This window comes from Marmota flaviventris, chromosome 3 (assembly GCF_047511675.1).
Source record: "Marmota flaviventris isolate mMarFla1 chromosome 3, mMarFla1.hap1, whole genome shotgun sequence".
NCBI classification, from domain to species: domain Eukaryota; kingdom Metazoa; phylum Chordata; class Mammalia; order Rodentia; family Sciuridae; genus Marmota; species Marmota flaviventris.
The window spans coordinates 144,752,395-144,773,041 of NC_092500.1; the positions used below are offsets into that span (position 1 = coordinate 144,752,395).

The window sequence follows — 20,647 nt, forward strand, 5'->3', positions numbered from 1 at the left end:
ATCTCATTCTGCTGTTCTTCCCTTTCCCACTCCTCTCTACCCAAACCATCTTCTCCATTCCACTGAGCTCCCTTTCATTTTCATGAAGAATACCAACTCTTAAAGAGGGTAAAATAATGACTAGAGATAACTAATGTATTTCCTTCCCATTGTAATTTGTCGTTTGTGAGCCCGTGTTATATGTTTAACATGGCATCTTATCCAGAAGTGCTGGTCTCCATTTTCCCAACTCAAGGTAGTCCCCAAATTTTAAGGTATTTCATTAATATCAAGAAAGGAAAAAAAAATCCAGTTTTGGAATCCAGCAAGGAGAAAGGTAAATTCTCTTTTTGTAAATCCTATTTAACCCATTCTGTGATGAGTAGACCAATTATAACTTGATTTATGTTTTGCAAAATTATCTTCATAGAATATGAATATATATATATATATATATATATATATATATATATATATATATATATATAAATATTCCTTCTGATTATCAGAAAGAAGAATCCCTGCCTAAAGTTCCATTAGAACTTCAACAGCAAATGGGTTTGATCTTAAATGTTAATGCCGATCAATTGATAATGGTGTCTTAAATCATGTACTTTTGAGGCCATTGAAGTTCAGACGTGAAGAATTAGGTATGTTTGGCATAGGTACCTAACTAGCAGTATTTTTGTCAGATATTTGTTGTTCTTATACTTTTCTTTCCTGAATCATGCAAGACTATAGCAAATCAATGGGATGTAGCATTTTGAGAATTTCTTTTTACCTTCCTGGGACCCTGCACATTTTCCATTTGTCTTCAGTTCTTTTTGGTGGAAAAAACACTCTGGATGAGGAAGAATTTGTACACTGACAGAGGCAGCCCCTGGAAAAGATCCTCTCTTTAATGTAGTACAGTTTAAATGTCTGGATTACAGGGAATAGTTGTCTACAATTTGTCACTGAACATCAAGAGTAACAATCTGACCCTTGGTCCTTTCCCCTGTATAAGTGACAACCTCTAGGCAGATGAATTGGCCATTACCAAATCTGACAAATTTGTTTCTGAGGTCATAGCAGGGTTCAAGCAAAACTTCAGAAAGCCCCACCTTCCTTTATTCAGACCACACTGCCCAATACAGAATTAGGGTTTTGTGATGATTGTCTATTTAAGCCTCTGTGACAGGTTTGTACTATGCACTATTTTCTTGAAAAATCAAGCATTATTAAAATTAATTTCTCAACTATGATTGGGCAAAAGGGAGGAAGTATGGGGGCAGGAAAGATGGCGGAATGAGATGACATCATTCCCCTAGGTACATGTATGACTACACATATGGTACAACACTACATCTGTACACCAGAGAAATGAAAAGTTGTGCTGCAATTGTGTACAATGAATCAAAATGCATTCTGCTGTCATATATACCTAATTATAATAAATAAATTTTTAAATAAATAATTTGTAATATTATACATAAAAAGTTAATTTCTTATTTTCCCCACTTAGTGCCAAACTTCAATTCTTGCTTTCGAATAAAGAGGTTTGAGTTTTTCTTTTTTTCTTGAAATGAATGATCAACTTTTAAAGCACTATAGCTAAATTCTCCCATGATGCCCTGACACGTAGATCCCCTATCAGAATTATCAGTAATAGGTACAAGAATTTAGAACACTTAATATCTTTATTATAAGAAAACAGACCTAGTGAGAAGAGACCAAAAGACCAAAGACAAGTAGACTGTGAATTTTTAAAATACCATGATATTCATTTTATTAAGAATACATTGTGTGTCAGCACTGTTCTAGTTACTGAAAATACAGCTGTGAAAAACACATATAGTTCCTGCCCTCAAGGAGCTTACATTTTAGTGAAAGGAGACAAATAATCAGAAGCTATGAAAAACAAAAAAAAAAGGTAGAAGAATAGATAACATGTCATTGGAACACTTCATCTGGGCTCTTGCTTTCCTATTTATGTCTTTGTATACTAGCTTAAATTTTTTCAAGATTTGTTTGGATTAATATCATGTTAGCTAGCTAGCAATATTGAAATTCTCAGAGAAGGTTAAGCTCATATAACCATCCTTTGGTTTGAGTTTCATAGATGATGGTCTTCCTTTTAATCTAGACAGAAGTAGATAAGAGTTTTGGTGGTGAGGGGAAGACCTGGCATTCTAGTACCTAAAATAAGTGTTTGTAGAATAGCTACACAACGGAGGGGGCAAGTGAAATGGAAATCTAAGAGAGGAGAGTGGCAAGAAGAGTGTAAAGGCCCTTGGCTGGAGAGCGCTTGGTATGCTCAGGAACAGCGAAGTGGACAGTGTGGCTGGAACAGAGTGAGCAAGGACAGTACTAGAGCCTGATTACATGGCATCTTTTAGGCCATTGTAAGGCCTTTGGGTTTTCCTGTGAGAAGTCATTAGAGTTCTGTCAGCAAAGGAGAGACTGATTTACCCTGAATATCCTTAACTAATTTGTTGGCAATAAACATAAAGGGGAAAAATGGGTGCAGGAAGATTGATTAGGAGGCTATTACAATCATCCTGGCAGAGGCATGGTGGTCTAGAAGGCAAGGAACAGCAGAGGTACACTGCTGAATGTATCTTGAAGGCCAAACTGACAGAACTTACAGACAAATTAGTTTGGGAGTGTAAGAGTAAAAAGGAGTCAAAGATGACTTCAAGATTCTTAGCCTGAGAAACTAATAGATGGAATTGCCATCTACCATGAAAAAGAAGACAGACAGGAGGGAGCCCAAGAATCAGGAGCTAACATGTTAGGTGTAAGATGTGCATTAGCCATGAGGGAAATGCTGAGGGCAGTGGAGGGTGTGTCAGCATATGAGGGCTGGGGAAGTCATCAGAGTACAAAAAGTGTTTAAAAACACCAAGACAGGGTGATTCCCCAGGCAATGGCTTGTAGATGGCAAAGATTTCTGCAGTCTTAGCCTAGGACACTCCAATATTTGGGAGACAGGGAGAAGGGAAGAGTCAGCAAAGTAGAACAAGAAAAAACAGTCTCAGAAATTGGGGTAGACTCTAGAGCAAGTATAATACTGTACCCTGGAGGCTAAATAAAAATGCATTTTTAGGAGTGATCAGTTGTGTCAAATGTTAGCAGGAAAAGATAATGAAAGAGAGTTGGCAATCATATTAGAAAATGGGAAGGCAGTTCCTTTTTTTTTTTTTTTTGAGTGGGGAGGCAGTTTCATTGAGTGCTGAAGACAAAGCTATTCTGGAAAGAATGGAAGAAAAGTAGAGACAAGGACAATGCTTTTGAGGAGTTTCTCCATAAAGGTGAACACATACATAAAAATAGACACTGGTTAACAGGGATGGTGGGGTTATTATTATTCGTTTTTTTTTTTTTCTTGTTTTAAGATTGGAAATATAACATTACTTACCAACAGAAAAGTCCAGTGGAAGGGGAAACCTGGGTTATTTAGAGAGAGGGGATGATTGCAGGGATGAAGTCCCTGCACATAAGTGGAGAGGTTGGCTCTAAGAGCAGATAAGAGGGGATGGAAGGCTGGTGAGCTACTACTGGTTAAGAAAAAAAAAAAAAGAAAAAGAAAAAGCAGGTGGAGAACTCTGATTAACTTTGTTTTTTGCCTCAGTGAAACAGAATTGAGTTAATCACCTTGTGAATGTGGAGAAAGGAGCAGCACTGGAGGTTTGAGGAAAAACATTATATATATATGAATGTGTGTGTGTATATATACATATATAGAGAGAGAGAGATATAGATAGTGGCCTTAGAGAGTAGATTAAGTTGATGAGAAAATGTAGTAGGACTGTCAGGCAATTTTAAGGGCCTGCTTGAAGTTTGTCATATTACTTTAGCCACTTTGTAGCTACCTAGCAGCTGCTAAGGAGGTGAGAGTTGAATTTAAACAGGGTTGAAGGAGGGAAAGGAGTAAGAGAGTTGAGAATGTATGCAATTAGCATGATGGGCCATGGAGTCTCACAGAGACAAAGATAACCTGAAGCTAGTTGCAGGGGGCACTTTCATAATTCCAACTTCTTGGAGGCTGAAGGAGGAGGATCTCAAAATTTTAAGACCAGACTGGGCAACTTTCTGAGACCCTGCCTCAATATAAAAATACAAAACGTTGGTAGTATTGCTTAGAGGTAGAGCACTTGCCTGGCAGGCAGGAGGCCCTGAGTTCAATCCCCAGTACTAAAAAAAGAAAAAAAGTCAACCTGAGAAGGTGAAAGTGTGGTAAAGTTTGATGGAAATATTTTGGAGGTCTTGATGGTGTTAGAGAACTGTTCAAAGTGGAGGAGGTATTGTAAGAGGGAGAGATGCTTAATATCAAGAATTTATTTTTACGGTAGGTAAAGATTTTGGTAGTTGTAACGTCTAAGATAACATCATAGAAGTGGATGGCTGAGGTAGGATAGATCATTCAAGGTGGGAGGGTTGGGGGAATAGATCAGTGTAGAGCACTTGCCTAGCATATGTAAGGTTCTGGGTTTAATCCCCAGTACCTGAAAAAGAGAGAGAGAGGGAGGGAGGGGGGAAGAAAGAGAGAGAAAGAGTGTGAGGGAAGGTGAGGAAGTAAAGGCCAGAGAATTGAATAAATTATTCTATCAATAATTTCTAATGTTTTGCTCTCACATCTCCTAACACTTTTTCAAAAAACTACATACTTCTCACACATATAAATTGACCTCAAAGTTTCATTATAAGCTTCCATGATTGCACAAAAATAGAATTTCTGGCATATTATCCATACTGTCCTTTTTAAATAAAGCAAAACATTTAAAACTTACATCACTAAAATATATCCAACAAAATACAAATACCATATCATGCATTTTTAGAAGTACCTACAAATGAAAGTTTAACATGTTTTTCCCCTGAAATTGTATTTCCTTTTCACTTCCACTACAAAATAGAACCCTAATGATGTCATTTGATTCTTTAGTCATTTGATTATCCTGTTATATTTCTTTATACCAAACTATGTATAAGTTAAACATTCTTATGATTTGAATTAATATTAAAATCATTAGTTTGCAATTGATTAAACATTATAAATATTTATAATTATTAAAAATGAATAAAACTCATTTGTCAAAACCATGATCTAGATTTGGGGTGAGTTTTATGATGCTTTGAAGAAAAGGTTTCCAGTATCATAATTTTGAATGTTCCCAGAGCTTTCAAAAGAGAGGCTGGTGGGGCTGAGGATGTAGCTCAGTGTGAGAGCACTTGCCCAGTATGTGTGAAGCCCTGGGTTCAATCCCCAGCACCACACACACAAAAGTGGAGGCAGGTGCTGGCGGTATAGCTCAGTGGTAGAGTGCATGCTTAGCATGCATGAATGCGTGAAGCCCTGGGTTCAGTCCTCAGCAGTCCCTAATAAACCCTCAAGCAACTAAATGGGTTGCTTTCTAATCTAAAATTGTGTTTGAGACTATAATGAATCAATGAGAATTAAAAAGCTGGCTTTCTTTTAGAATTTATAGTACTTCAGCAGTTTGCAAAAACTTGAGGCAATGCATCACAATAAGATGGTCCTTTTTAAAAACAAATAAATATTTTTGCCCTTTTTTTTTAAATTGGTAAAAATGAAAGGATTATAGAAAAAGGAAATTCTCCTTTTGTACATCATCTGCATGAGGACTTGATACTTTATTTTCTTCATAATAAATACTATTCTCAAAATGGCTTTAACATACAAATATGTAAAGATGGATAGGAAGCCCGAAACCTCTCAGTATACAGATACCAGTAAATCAAATATTGCTTAACTTAAAGTTCTAGGATTAATTTAATTATCTTATCCTTTGTACCTAATTTATCTTCCTGAACGCCCCAACTACTTAAGAGGTAAAACTAACTAAAGGACAAATTTTCACTTTCTCACTAACCTGTGTTAGAAATGGCAAATTTGGAACCCTGTCAAGTGACTGTATCTGAAATTATAATTGATGGGCAATCAGCTACTCTTTGTGCCTCATTCACAATTCAGGTTTTAGTTCTATCTAGAATACACTGTATTTCCCTACCTTTTCATAGAAATTGTTGACTGTAACATTGGCTTAGCAAATCTGACTTTCCATTAAATGCCTTTTACAGAAACAAATTAATTACTCTAAAGTAACAATGAGAATCTTGAAGGAAAACAGTTTAGTTGATCTTTATAGCTTCTAAAGCCAAAGGAACATCATGACATTTAATTGTAATGAACCTCAGAGCTTTCTGGGAACACAAGATTGTTGCCTAGAGGTCACTTCTCAGCATCCACTTGACCCATATGGTAATAATAAAATGTGCTTACTTAAGATCCTCATTACCACTTGCCTTTGTAGTCCATGTTTTCCCAGAAATGGGCATAAGATGAACAGTGGTCCATCTGGAGTTTTCTTGAATAAGATATGAAGGCTAAATTATCTATGTATGTCTATGAAATCTAGGCCACTTCTACCAATCAAGAAGCTGAACAGGTTAAATTATTTTCAAAGTTGAGGTAGTAGTACACACAGTTTTTAAACAGTATTGCCATTTTCCATATCAGATTTGTTTAGGGAGGCTTTAAAGATGTACACTTCCTTTAAACATAAACACCCAATTGAGCATCACCTACAAAGAGAAACAAGATACAAGATCCCTATCTCTGACTAAAACCTTTCAATACAGTACAAATGGCATAGAAACCACAGTAATGTGGATATAGGAAAGTGAGGAAGCTAGGGTAAACAGTATGATAACCCAATGTTTTTGAGTATGATCAATGGAGTCTTCTCAAACTGTTTAAAAGGACCCTACTTCCTTGAAATTTATTATTTGCAGTGCTAGAACTCAAACCTCAGAATTTTAATAGAAGTGGCAACGTTTCTCAGAAGCCCTAATATGTATGTAGCATCTGAATCCCTGAGAAGAGGGATTATAATATGCAAAGTATCCCAGCTTTCTTGGGCAGATCAGGACTGCTGGATTCATGGAATACTTTGGGAAACTCTGTTTAGGAGCACATCTCACCCCAAGCCAGAGGATGTTTCCTAATTGCAACAGGTTCATTCCTCTAGTTCTACATGACATGCTTTCACAAACTGGTTCTTTCACATTCTACTTAAATTAGCTTTGAATTTTCATATCAATGTCAAAAGTCAGGATGAAGCAAGTCAATGTGGGAAAATACATCAAGAAAACAAATAACACCCAGTTTACATCTGGGAATTATTTGAAAATGATGTGTACAGCAAATTCTCTTTCATAGCATAAAATTTCCTTCCCCTGTCCCCTTGGTAGGGCAGACCTCAGTGGAGCATCAAATAAAATAAAGATGCAAGTATCTGGTAAAAGTAAAACAGTAAATCATCTAGCTTAATTCTAGATGTAAACTAGTATGAAAAATCCACATTTAGCTTCTATTTTAAATTCACTGGCTTAACCACTTGTTGAGATACTTAAGCAGGTACTGCAAGCTCATGCACACAAAACCCCTCCCACTTTTTAAAACAAAACTTTAGCTCTAAACCCATGCTTGTTAAAAGGATGAAAACTTGTTTGGAAACCTTCAACATGAAAGTGACATTAAAAATTTTTAAGCCCTCAATTCCAGTTAGTTAGTTACTACTGAAAATAAAATGTTTAAATTAAAGATAAATTTTAATACAGTGAGACTTAGAAAATACTTAGGTCCCTCTATTTTTTTCCTCTCTCTTAACTAGCCATGGGAAAGTCTCCTTATTTTTCACTGTGCAATTGGAGAGTACTGGATTGTCAATTTCATTTCATTGCACCTTTAAATTTAGTCAGAATTTTTCCAAGGTAACATTAATGTATAAGATACTCTGTGCAATACTCAAATAAACCAAAGGAAAAACTATTACAAGTTTTTGTTGTCAAAATGAAGACCTTTTCCATTACTATTTTGCTATAGTGCCTCATAATTACTTTTCTTAATCTGTGAAAAAATTACTTTCTTTCAAATTGATTGGAAACAAATCTCTGTAACTAAAAAGCAAAATGTGCTCTTAAGGTCCTAGAAGAAAATTTCCAATATTTGGGGATGTTATCAAGTCTCAGGCACAAAACAAAGCAATAAAATCCATCTAAAAGTCTTGGACATGCTATGTACTGTAGTACATTTTTGGTAAAGCAAGTTCTTTTGGAACCAAAATCATTACTTTTCATTGAGAGTATGAGTCCACATTGCTAATCTAAAACCTGAACACCTGGAGAGAAAACCAGCCAATAGTTCTAGCACTTGGGTTTTTTTTTTGTGGGAAGTTTCTAAGATCAGTGTACTATATAAAGAAAGTCTCTGGTCAAAGTAATTAGATCTTGCTATTCAAAATAAGCATACAGCTAAATACTGCTCTCTGAACACAGTCAAGAACAGGATAGACAAATACCCACATTTTGAAAAGCCCAAGTCATACATCAAAACTCAAGCACCAGATCCTCTCTCTTATAATCTATTTATTCTTAAGCTACTTACAAGTTTGAACCAATGTTTTCCTAATACACAGTAAACGAGAAGAGGGATGCAAACTATTAGGCAGTTTTAGAATGAAAAATATTAAAAGCAGCCAAATTTATTTTGCCTGCGGCAAATAGAGGCAAATGGTCCTGACTAGAGGAAGATTTAAAGATATTACTGAAGAATAACATAGTGCTGAGTCACAAGCATGAAGACATCAAATATTTGTTTATGCCCTCCTATATGCCAAAAAGGATTTAAGAACCTATTTAAGTCAGGACAACTTTTATCCAACACGCTTCAATTCTGAGACACTTTAGTGCTTATAAATGCACAATCCAAAATATATGCTATACTTAAGATCTCATTCCTTCAGTGTTTATGGCAAATATGGACATTTTCAATTAATTTATATGGAAACTGGAAACTTTGCTTTTATGATTAAGACTGCCAAATCAAGAATCGACTAGTAAGTGGGTAACTGAGGAAGTTATCTGGATAACTCTCGGGATTTTTTTCAGGTCTGGAATGCTGGGCCCAAAAGTGATGGTATGACAAGACTGCCCAGGAAATCTCTTTGAACTCTCAAACAGAGGCATTGGAAGAACTAGTTTTTTCATTCTCAGATCAAAAAACAGATAATTCCTGTAAGGTCAGAATAATGTCAACTACTGTAATTGATAATGCTGGTCAGTAACTTATGGAAATTCCAAAATAACATACCTTACTTAAAAACCTCAAGAGGCAACATCCATCTGCATGTAGTTAAATATGCCTTTAAATAAATATTAATATTTTTGCTTTATATAGTCAAGAAATTTCAGTGATTAACCTTCTGTTGCTTATAGTGTTTATTCTAGAGTAGGATGGTAGGTAAGATAATTTTCAAGAAAATTCTCTTTAAATCTTTTTGATTAGTGTCTATGCCTTTTACTCTCACCTAATATTATTCATTAAGCCTAATAAAGGGCAGAGTTTGGACTTGGTTTTCACAGGCAATACTACCTAGCTAGAATTTAATAGCTCTGCATGGTTTTCATTATATTTTAAGAAAATCTTCTATTCACAGAAAGTGATATTACTTTTCCACTTAAAAGTGATATGCTCCCTTTTGAAATAAAATTACATCAAAAAAATGAGTCAATTTAAAAAGCATAAAGTAGTGTATCTAAATGTAAGATTAAAATGGCATGGGGAAATGGCCATATTCCCTGAGATCTTTGTATAGTGCCTGAACTTTAGAAAATTCTGCTTTGAAGTCTGGTTGCCACATAACATAAATTGAAGCTATTGCTTTATAAACTATTCAAGTAGTAAGTTTGTGACCAGGAGAACTCTTTCTTCAGACTAATATGCAGGCATAAGTAGCCATTTTTAGGATGACCATATATTAAATCACTCATTTTCCCGCTTAAAAAACTGCAGGCCAAGGAAGACAGTATGCTAAGCTAGTGGATAAGATCTCTGGAATGCTGGTTCAGAGCACTTCCCTCACATTGTAACAGGAGATAAAAAAGCTATGGTTTTTCTGACATACAGAGTTTAAGCAATCACAGTGAAGGATATTCTGAAATAACATACCTTACTTAAAATACATCTTTAATTATATCTAAGTCTAAATGCATGGATCAGAAAGAGCAGAACTGTCTGGCTTGTGTCTGCCAACTCCTCTCTCCATTCCATGTAGGGGTAATAAGGACAGAGCCCTCAGAAGCCACCTACTGGGCATATAAAGAGGACTAGGGAGATGCAATGTTTCTGGCTTACTGTAGGGATTTTGAAATTTCAAGTTATTTTGTTTCTCTTTTCTCACACCTACATGCTGGCAATATAATTGAGTTATCAACCCATTTGAAGTTATGACCAACACCTCCTGCTAACCCATGGTTCCCACTGGTGTTCCTTGACCACTTTCCTACTTTTCTAAGTGGTACCTCACACATACCTCCAATTGCTAGACTTCCAACATCCCTCTCCTCCTCAGCTCTTCACCAAGAAAGAAGGTATGAGAAGAGTACAATGCCATTTTCTGATACAAAATTTAGCACTCCAGATTCTAAGCACTTCTTAAATAACCATTTGAATAAGTGAATAAAAATATCATTACAACCTTTTATAAAACTTAGCTGTCTATACAGTAGTTGCTCTCACTACTTTATCCTTTCCTGCTCACAACCTTCTCCAAGCAGGCCTTCATCCCCATAATTTTCAGCTTATTAAACTCAACAATTTAGTGGTTAATTCTCAGTGCTTATCTTGTTGGAAAAAGTTCGACTCCCTTCCTGAAACACTTTCTTCTCTGTTTCTGATATACCATTTTCTGGTTTCTCTCACTGGGAGCTCTCAGAAGGCTCCTTTACAGGTTCCTCCCTAATTCATATGCTGGAGCACCTTAGGGCTGACTCTTCCCTCATCTGCATCTACTTGGCTACACAAAATCTGATTCCTTAACAGCAGCATTAGTGTCGCAGAGGAGCTTGAGAGAAATGCAGAATCTCAGGCCTCACACCAGACTACTGAATAGGAAGCCATATTTTAACATGTTGAGGCAACTCAGACATACAAAAATTGGAGAAGCACCATCAGTTACATGATTTCAAACTCCATTCATAGATTAAATCCCCAAATGTTAATTTCCTGTCCCTTCTCCCAACTTGACACATACAGGACTCTGTACTGATTCCCCTAGAAATCTAAAAGCCATCTGACCCTAAGTACAAAACAAATTTTAACATTTTCCCTCTGGCCAAAAACCCAAGAGTCATCCTTATCATCACTTTGCTTTCTCATTCCTGGATCTAAGTCCTTTTGTTTGTGCCTATAAAACAGAGACTGGAGGGGATGGGGTTGTAGCACAGTGGTAGAGAATTTGCCTAGCATGCATGAGGCACTGGGTTTGATTCTCAGCACCACATAAAACAAAACAAAAAAACCAAATAAAATAAAACACAGACTGGCACCTACCACTAGCACCATTTCCACGGCTACCACCCTGGTTAGCCACTAACATTTTTGGTGCAAAGACTTGAGTCTCCTCAATTTCCCTATATGCCACCTACAACAAATTCTGTACACAGTATCCAGTGATCTTAAAGTATAAATCAAACCCAGGCTTGTCCTACATTTTCTAGCCCCTTTCACACTGCTCTATTGCTCTGCTTTAATCAAATCAACAAGATTGCTTTGCTCCTCCCTTTCTGCCTCCCTTCCTTATTTCTATTCTCAGCTCTGGTTACTTCCTTAGAAACCTTTAATCACCACAATTAATACTCACCACCCCCTTTCCTTTTACTCTGATTTACTTTAACACTTTAAAAACAGTTCCTGACATTAACTACATCTGACTCTTCCACTAGAATGTATCATCCATGAGCAAGGGCTTTTTCTTTTTATATCACAACTGTGTAATAAAGAACTCCTGGTACACATAAAGAAGCACTCAAATACTGAGTATTTAGGTACTGGTGGTGGAACTGTTGGGAGCAGGGGATAAACTCTTCAAGAGTTGCATAAATCTGGATGTTGAGAATTCATCATCAGTTTTCATCAATAGGCTGAAATTTTCAAAAAGGGGCATTGGTTCCAAAACTTTTCTGTAATTAGAATGGTAATCTTTCAAAAATTCTAATGCTTAAACCACATTCCAAATGCAACCCCACCAATTTAGATCACAATTGCTGGGGTTGGAACACAGGGATTAGTATTTTTGAAGCTCCTGAGGTAATTTCATGTGAGGTAAGTTTGGGCACCACTGGTTGTAAAGTCACTATGAATTCTAGACTACTTAACAAAAGAAATCCTAAATATGTTAAGCAACCTTAAGTCTTCTACTTCCCATGTGGTATAGAAAACAAAATGAAATTCATGAACACTGTTTCAAATATTAGATCTTAAAAGAGATCACACCTTCCAGGATTTTCCAGGCTTGTTTTCCTATTAAAAGTCTAATCCAAACTTGGGCATTTTTATTAGGAAGGATTTTTTTGTTTTGTTTTGTTTGTCTGATTCTGCTTATATGCTGAGGCAAATTAATGTATGAAAAAAATAGCGATTTTTTTTTTTGGTGTGGAACTGGGAATTGAACCCAGGGCTTCATGAATGCTAGACAAGCACTCTACTGCTGAGGTATATCCCTAGTCCTAAAAGTGGTGACTTCTATATAAGTTACATCTGAAGGCTTTGGGGAGATTTTCTCATACTGGTATTTAATTTAAATAGTTCCATTCTGGTAATGAGGCCATAAAAATGCTGTATTCTCAAGACAGTAAAGGGTTTGTTTACAACTTGACAAAGTTACAATAAAAGAAATTCTTAATCATACTGTCTAATATTTCTTGCTTAGGAAGTAAGATAATCAACTGGTTCTAGTTATCAATTAAAACACCCTTAGTATAGAACCTAATCAAATATTTTGCATTTGCATATTTCTAAGCTCACCTTTAAACTCTTGTTCATAACTAAGAATGGAGAACATTAATGAAAGAGAAAAATAACTCATTTCATTATTTAAATCCTTCACTACTGTGCAAACACTATAGATTTCAAAAGAACCTTGGAGATATTTAAACTAACTCATTTTATAAGTGAATGACCTGACATTCAGATGAGGTGAAATGGCATGCCTAAAAGTCACACAGGAGAACTAGAAGAGAAAAAAAATCAATTTTTTTTCCAAACAAGCAGACAGGATTTTTCACATGTTAATCAAAAAGAATCAAGATCATCAGATTGGGAAGAAATGAGGAATAAAAAGTATGTTACACAGATTTAAAGGACTAATCAATTTCCTGTCCCCCCCAACCAAAAATTGTCCAAACACATGGACATATATCCATCAAGATGCTTACTCTTAAAATACTAGAATCTTGGAAAATTCAATTTACAAATACATTATTAATTGCATTGTTATAATGAAATTAGTTCATTAAACATGAAAACATCAAACAGCACCAATACCAGAAAGTTAAGAAGGTAAATACACTATTATTTAAAATAATGTATAATCACTAACTGGGACAGAAATGAACTATAGCCCCTAGCAAAACTATTTAAAACAACTGTTTGACAGAACGGCAATATTTAAAGACTGGTATATATGCCTTTTTCCCAGATAGGCCTGTGGCTAAGCATTCCAGTAGTGGGTAACATAGAAAATATTATAATGCATTTTTTAAATTGTTCAACCTTGAACCATGATACTACATTAACCCAAATTTTGCCAATATGAGCCGACAGCATCATTTTTGGTACCCTGACTACTCTTACCTTTCCCAATAAAAACAAACAAAACATTAAACAACTTCCTTATTAAACACTAGGTTAAATGTATCTATTTTGAAGAAGCAGCAAGGCATTTACAAATGGGCTACTGACAGTGTATCAAAATGCTACTAAGGAAAATACAGCAGCAAATACTCTAATAAGAGCACATTATTCCACATGGAATCCCAAAATACTCTCATCTCTAGTTCCTTAAATTTCTGGAAGACTAGAGATTAATAAGTGTATGAACAAATGGGGCTGAAAAAGAAGCTCTCAATGGGATAGTGTTCATATTCTAAATTACCCAAGATAATTTGATGCTTACAGATAAATCCAACTATATCTAAAAAATCTTTGAGCACATGGAACTAAAATGCTAGCAAATCTTTTGTGTTTACCCAAAAAAGAAGCATTGGAGTTTTAAGTGAAAATGAAATAGTCATGGTTTGTGAAGTTTTTATAATGCTCACACCACTCTCTCCCTGTTCCCTGCTCCTTTTATCAGGTGATCTGAAGACTACCTGGTTTAAAATATTTGGTAATTTAGTGCAGAAAATTAAGGTCACAGACAAAGTACAACAACTTTTAATACACCATTAATACTAATGATTAAAAATTATTGCATAGTCTTATGCATTTACCCTAAAACATTTTCTGAAAGTAAACGAATTATATAAAAGACAAATAACCCTTTAAAATATGGATGGCCTTTACTACCTCGATCTTCTCTCCTTTTTTGTCTTTTCAGTACTTTTGTCCATTGTTTTCTCATTATCTCCCCTGCACTTTGGGCAATACCATTTCCCCTTTGGTTTATAGGTAAGTGAAACACATGAAAAGTGAAACCATTCAATTGGACACTGTTCATTGTCACATCCTATCATTTCCCCATAAGACACTTGGTTACACAAACAGTATGTAGGTTCATTGGGATCTATTGCAAACTCAACAGGTGAGGCTTCCCTTTCCTGCTTGGCCTTTGAGCGTTTCTTTTTCTTGGCTGACTTCGATTTCTTTTCTTTAGGTGGCTGATCATCACAGTCTTCAATCCCATTTGTCATGTGACATAAATCACGGCTTTCACTGGTTCTCTGCCTGCGGGGTCTTCTTGAAGATCTTTCTGGCTGGCTAGAATCCATTTTTGCTTTATCTGATGCTCGTTCATTTTCAGCAGGATCTTGAAGACACTGTGAATGTAACTCCATTTGTCTTGCTCGATTTTCCACCAATTCGAGCATTTGTGTGACAATCTGAATTTTTTCATCTCCTAATTCTTGACTATTGATTAATGCTCTCTGGAGATGCTGCTGTAGGCGTTTTTTCTGGTTTGAATCATCTTCTTTCTTATATTTTTCATAGACATCATCAATTTCCTTTAATGTTTCTAAAAAGGGAAAAGAAAAAGGAGAACATTAGTGAATATTAACATATAATACTTGAAAATTAGAACTTAAGGCATGAAATCCCACTCCTCTATAGTATGTACACATTAAAAAACATTATTCCCCATACAAGACCTTGTTATCCAATATGAAAGTATACTTAGAAGAAATCAAATCAGAACATAAGAATTTAATGTTATTAATCTACATCTAAAAGGATAAGAGATGTGTCTCTAGTAATCAAAAATGTTTTAAATAGATAGGAGTACTGTATGACATTAGAATCTACATAGTACCTTATTGCCTACACTTCATTTGAACTTCAGAACACAACCCTATATAAAAATTTACTAGATCTAGCCATAAAACCTGAAATTCCAGAAGTAGGTTACAGATTACAACTCAACTGAATTTACAGGATTTATAAATTCAATCAATGACTTGCTACATGACTCCAGAAAGACAGAGTACCTTCCTTTTCATATCATATCCTTGGATATTATTAAACAGAGAAGACATCGGAAATTTTTAGACTTCCATCTCTTTGTTTTAATGGCTTTTTAATTATAGCATCACATAAAAAATTCTACAAATCAAAACTATTCCAGAGAAGGTCCACTGTTTCTGGCATCAACTGACCAAGCCACAACAAAATTACAGTAAGTCAGCACTAGATCACTCTGCCTTTGTAGATAACTCAGCAGTTGGTTCTAAGCTTTTAGAACTGCTGATTTAGTTGCATAGCAAGTGGGACACTTATTTAAATCAAATAAAATGGCTGAGTCACTAGAAGGTATGCACTAGAAGGAAACTGTATAGTTTCAGAGGTCACCAAAAATTTACTTAGACTAGTTGTATTCAAATCTGTTCAATTTCTTATTGAAACATTTATTCAAATCTGTCCAATTTCTTATTGTAACAATATTAACCAGATATAACTGCTATCAGAAACAGTTCTATCCTAGCAGAAGTGGAGAAATAAACATTAATTTATCATACCACATGACATACCACTATTTTATAATCCAATTATTATTATCACTACATACCTACCATTGTTTTATATTCCAATATTAATCTAAAGAACAGAAATAGTAAATAAAATAAACACACTGGAACTGTCTATAAGTAAGATTACACAAAACAAATATTAAACAAAAATCTTATAAATTAACTCCTCCCTGAAAACTTCAGCTAGTAATACTTGATGGACAATGTTTAACCCAGGACACATAACAAAGTGTCACTAGAGTTGAGGGTACTCATTCCTGTATACCATATTTTTCAAAACAGTTCATAACTATTCCATTTGCTCAGTTAGGCATGCAAGTGAATTTCCTAAGAATGCAATTTCCCTACAGGAAAAATAAGAAAATTATTTTCCTGACAAAAAAAAAAAGAAAAAAAGGTAAGCCTGGAGCTGGGGTTGTGGCTCAGCGGTACAGCACTTGCCTAGCACATGCGGGGCACTGGGTTCGATCCTCAGCACCACATAAAAATAAAATAAAGGTATTTTGTCCAACTACAATAAAACAATTTTTTTTTAAAAAAAGGTAAGCCTCATTGCCTCATTTCAAATGTCTGTATCTAATAATTAGGAGCTAATTACATATCATACTTGCACAATGATATTGTACATGAGATAAAAATTCACATTTTAAAGACCTCTTACTTAGACAAGAAAGGAAATTAACACTGACTTCGCTCTTTTGTGTGGTAAATATTTTCTTATTTAATCTCCACAACAAACCCACAAGGAGGCCATCACTTCTACATGTGATAAATAAAATTCAAGAGGAAAGAACCCCAGACTTTGAACTTTGCTAGATCTGTGTGACCCAATAATTTAAGCACTTTGTACAGGCTGTACAAAAGGCACTTGAAATTAAATATTAAATTTTAGTTAAAAGGTTATTATTTACCTAAGAAATTATAAATGAGACTACTAGAACAATAATAAAGGTTCTCTAATAATCAAATCCCATAATAAATACTTCATTCAATTGTGAAAATGTTTTCTTATTTCTCGATTTGATGGGGCCTTTGGTAATTTTTGACAGTGTCTCAAATAGGTGGTGGAGAAATTCTATAAGTTGCCTATAATTTACATAACTAAAAATTGCAACTAGAAAATACTTAAGAACTAGTCAAAAATTAAAAAAAAAAAATCAAACCCGAACCAATAACATTTGCCAAAGTATATAAACAAAACTTTGAAAGTTGAGCAACCATGTGCATAGAGTAAAAACTGTATCACTCTTTTTAAATTAATCTTGAAATTCATCACAATCTTATTAAAAATCCTCAGATTTTTATCTCCCAATTTGTAAGCCCTACTATATTACTCATAAGAGCAACTTATGACAATCATACATGATCAGATAAGCAGAGCTCCCTGTCAACAAATTTAAATAGTGTCCCTCCCCAACTGAAAATAGCATAACTTTTGTGAAGGGTAAACATGTGCTTAAAGAAATGTAAAAATGTGCAAGCTTTACAAATATCAGTGCTACTATCCAAAAAACTAAAAATGTTCAATTTGAGGGTTTTTTTTTTTTGGGGGGGGGATGTATTGGGGATTGAGCCCAAGGGTACCCCATCCTAACCCATTTTATTTTTAAGAAAATTTTTAAAAAGAAATACAATTTATTTTTAATTTTTTGATACTGGGGATTGAACCCAGACACACTTTAACCACTGAGCTACATCCCTAGCCTTTTAAAATTTTCTTATGTTGAGATAGTGTCTAAGTTGCTTAGGACCTCACTAAGTTGCTGAGGCTAGTCTTGAACTTGCAGTCCTCCTCCCTCAGCCTCCCAAGTGGCTGAGATTATAGGTGTTCACCACCGCACCCAGCAAACTCGCAAACACATGTCTTCTTTCTAGGTTACCATTCACGCTTGTCCTCCATAACTGTAGAAAATAGTATTGGACCGCTTTGATTTAAAAAAAAAAAAAAAAAAGTTTAAGTCCAAAAAGAAGGATGGGCTCTAGCCAGCTTTGGAAAAAAATAACCTCGATCTGGTCACTTTGTAAATTTTAATTTATCTGTAAAATGAGTTTTACTTCATAAGTTCTAGGCCTAGTGCAGCAACAGCCATACTATAAGCAATCAGTATTCCTCCAACAATCGCACGAATTCAGAAGATAAATTTACATACTGAGACACTTAAATGCTCCAACACGCTATAGACCAAAAACAAAAAAACAACAACAAAAAAAACCTGTCACCACAGAGGTGGATTCCTTAAGTCACAGGATTAGTGAAGTGTCTAGAAAAACAGAATGGGTCCACGAAGTTATCTTTAAGGTCCATCGTCTGGCTATTTCCACATTAGGTCTGAATACTCCTTGATTCAAGGTTACTAATGCAAAACATCTACCACTTAAACGTCTCCCCGCTAGTTGCAGGCGAAGGGCTGCTGATAGACACTATCTGTAAGAAAGGTTAATTCCCTGTACTAACTTTTTCGACTATAAACGATGGTTTTTGCCTCATCACTCAAAATTTGGCAGAGGAGGAACCCAGAAGTGAAGAGACGCCAAAGCGGTTGCCCAGCCAACCAACCCACTTCCTTCAGGGGCCCGGAAGTGACACCTGGCCCGGAACCTACGCGGAGCCAGGGTCAGCGATGGTCCCAGTAGCAGCGTCCCCGTCGATTCATTGGGTGGGAAAAAGAAAAATGAAACATCATAACAAACACATCGCCAGCCCCGCTGACTAACTGTTAGGGCCCAACTAATGCCTCTCATGGCCCGGATCTCTTCTAAGCAGTCAGCATCGTCCGCCCCTCTAGCCACCAGCCATGTTCGAGGCCAGCGGGAGCGCGCGCGTTCGCGCCCCTCCCAGGTCCTACGTCATGCCCACAGGCCCCGCCCACAGACATCGGGGGCCCTCCCCGCCACACACACACCCCTCTCCACCTTTCCCTGCGGGGGACCCCTCCTCTTTAACCATTTGTCAGAAAGAGCTGGGAAAAGGCTGCGGCCTCGGACAGCCCGGAACTTCCCCCCGGGCGGGAGCGGGGAACTGAGTGCTCCACTCCAGAGCCCAGCCGCGAGCTGGAGCCGGGAGGGAGGGACCTCTCCGAGTACGCCTTCGCCGCCCTCTCTCGCCCCCTCCCCCCAGCACGTTCCAATGCATCTGCTCTCAGGGGGTGGGGGGCCGTAGGGGTAGGGAAAAGCCAGGCCCCGCTAATCAGCCGGAGCCCGGCCAGGGCCCGGCGCTCACTGCTCAGTCCCCGCCCGGCGGCCCCTCAGTCGCCGGAGTGGGAGGGTGTGCGGCACCCGGCCGGTGAGCGCCGGAACAAATGCTTGATTAAAATGGCTGATTCCCCTCCACAGCAGCTGCAGCCGCTGGGTCTGCAGCGGGTCTGACGAGCGGCCCCCACCCCCACCCGAGACCCCACAGAAGTCCTCGCCGACCGCAGCGGGAAAAGGGAGGGCCGCGAACCCCGTCTCCAGTCCCTTCTCCCCGTCCCACACAGCAGAACCCCTCTGTGCACTCGGGAGAACTGTCACGGTAGAGAAAGTGGCACTTCCCAAGGCAGACTCCGGGCCACCGTGCCAGAGGCCAGCGGATCCGGGTGGGGGAGGACCCGCGCAGGCAGCCCCGCGGCCCCCTACCTTGATATTTGTTGTCCAGCTCTCGCAGCACAGACACGTTCCTCTGCATGTCGTGGGGCAGTGACTCTACACACTCAAGGTAGTCCTGCACGTAGCAGGTGAGGAGCCGGCTCCGCTCCCCGGTCAGGAGCGCGGCCGACGAGTACAGTTGCTGCTGCTGCTGCCCTAACATCCTGCCGCCGCTGCTGCTGCTCCTCGCCGCCGCCGCCGCCGCCGCCTCCGCATCCAGCAGCCACACATGCAACAGCCACGGCCGCCGCGGCTCCTTCGCTCCGCAGCCCGGCGCAGCAGGGACGCTGGCAGCCGCTCGAGAGGGCACAGCCGAATCCCCCGATCTCCACTCCCCCCCAAAGAAGCCCTCACTCCCCGCCCCCGCGGTAACAAGCCCAGGGGCGGGGCGAGATCAGGGCTCCCTCCTTCCCCCCTCCCTTCCCAGGTCTAGAGCAGCGGGGATACCCCCAGCCGAGCTGGCGTCGGGGTCCCGGGAGTTGACACTTCCTGCCCCTTTCCGAGTCCCCAGATGCTACCAATGCCGTCTAGTAGCTCGGATCCCCATGACAAGCCCCTCGCTGCCCGCTCTACTCCCAATCACCCTCCGTGCCTGTCGGAGAGTCTCTCACTGGACTGCCCCCGCCCCTCCGCCTGCGGTCGCGTCTGCGCCTGCGCAGAACTCACTCCTAATAAGGCTAGGGGCCCGCCCCTACCGCCCTACCGAAGGGTTCGCATTCTCCCGCCTTCCCTCCGCCACCCGAGCGATTGGTCTGTCATCTCTCGGCTGGGGGGGAGGGTGCGGAGGGTGGCCAAACGGCAGGCTGCGCCCCGCCCCCCTTAAAGGGGAAGCACGGCTGGGCCTGCCTCTTCACCCCATGTCTGAATGGGACCTGAGAGGGCAGGTGGCCAGCTTCTTGTTTCTGCCCTTCCCACGCGGAGGCGGAACCTTGGGCTAGCTCACTTGGCCCGGTAT

General features: G+C 38.4%; 1 protein-coding gene across 2 annotated transcripts; it reads right to left on the reverse strand.

The window, feature by feature from the left end:
- Nucleotides 1–1,719: 1,719 nt before the first annotated feature.
- Ing2 (inhibitor of growth family member 2) lies at nt 1,720–20,011 on the reverse strand. 2 transcript variants are annotated; one of them, XM_027927011.2, is made up of 2 exons: nt 19,684–20,011; nt 1,720–15,059 (listed from the first exon to the last, which is right to left on the reverse strand). In XM_027927011.2, the coding sequence occupies exons 1-2, from the start codon at nt 19,853–19,855 to the stop codon at nt 14,389–14,391; spliced, it is 843 nt and encodes a 280-aa protein (XP_027782812.1). In that variant the 5' UTR covers nt 19,856–20,011; the 3' UTR covers nt 1,720–14,388. The 2 variants fall into 2 exon arrangements, with proteins under 2 accessions (XP_027782812.1, XP_071466610.1); XM_071610509.1 differs by lacking the exon at nt 19,684–20,011 and adding an exon at nt 18,672–18,866.
- Between the last annotated feature and the right edge of the window lie 636 nt (nt 20,012–20,647).

Bases quoted from the DNA above. Each gene is read 5' to 3' on its own strand.
- Ing2 (XM_027927011.2), bottom strand. From the start codon at position 19,855: ATGTTAGGGCAGCAGCAGCAGCAACTGTACTCGTCGGCCGCGCTCCTG. The intron at 15,060-19,683 runs GTAGGGGGCCGC...TTCCCTTTTTAG, and splicing joins GCTGGACAACAAATATCAAG to AAACATTAAAGGAAATTGAT.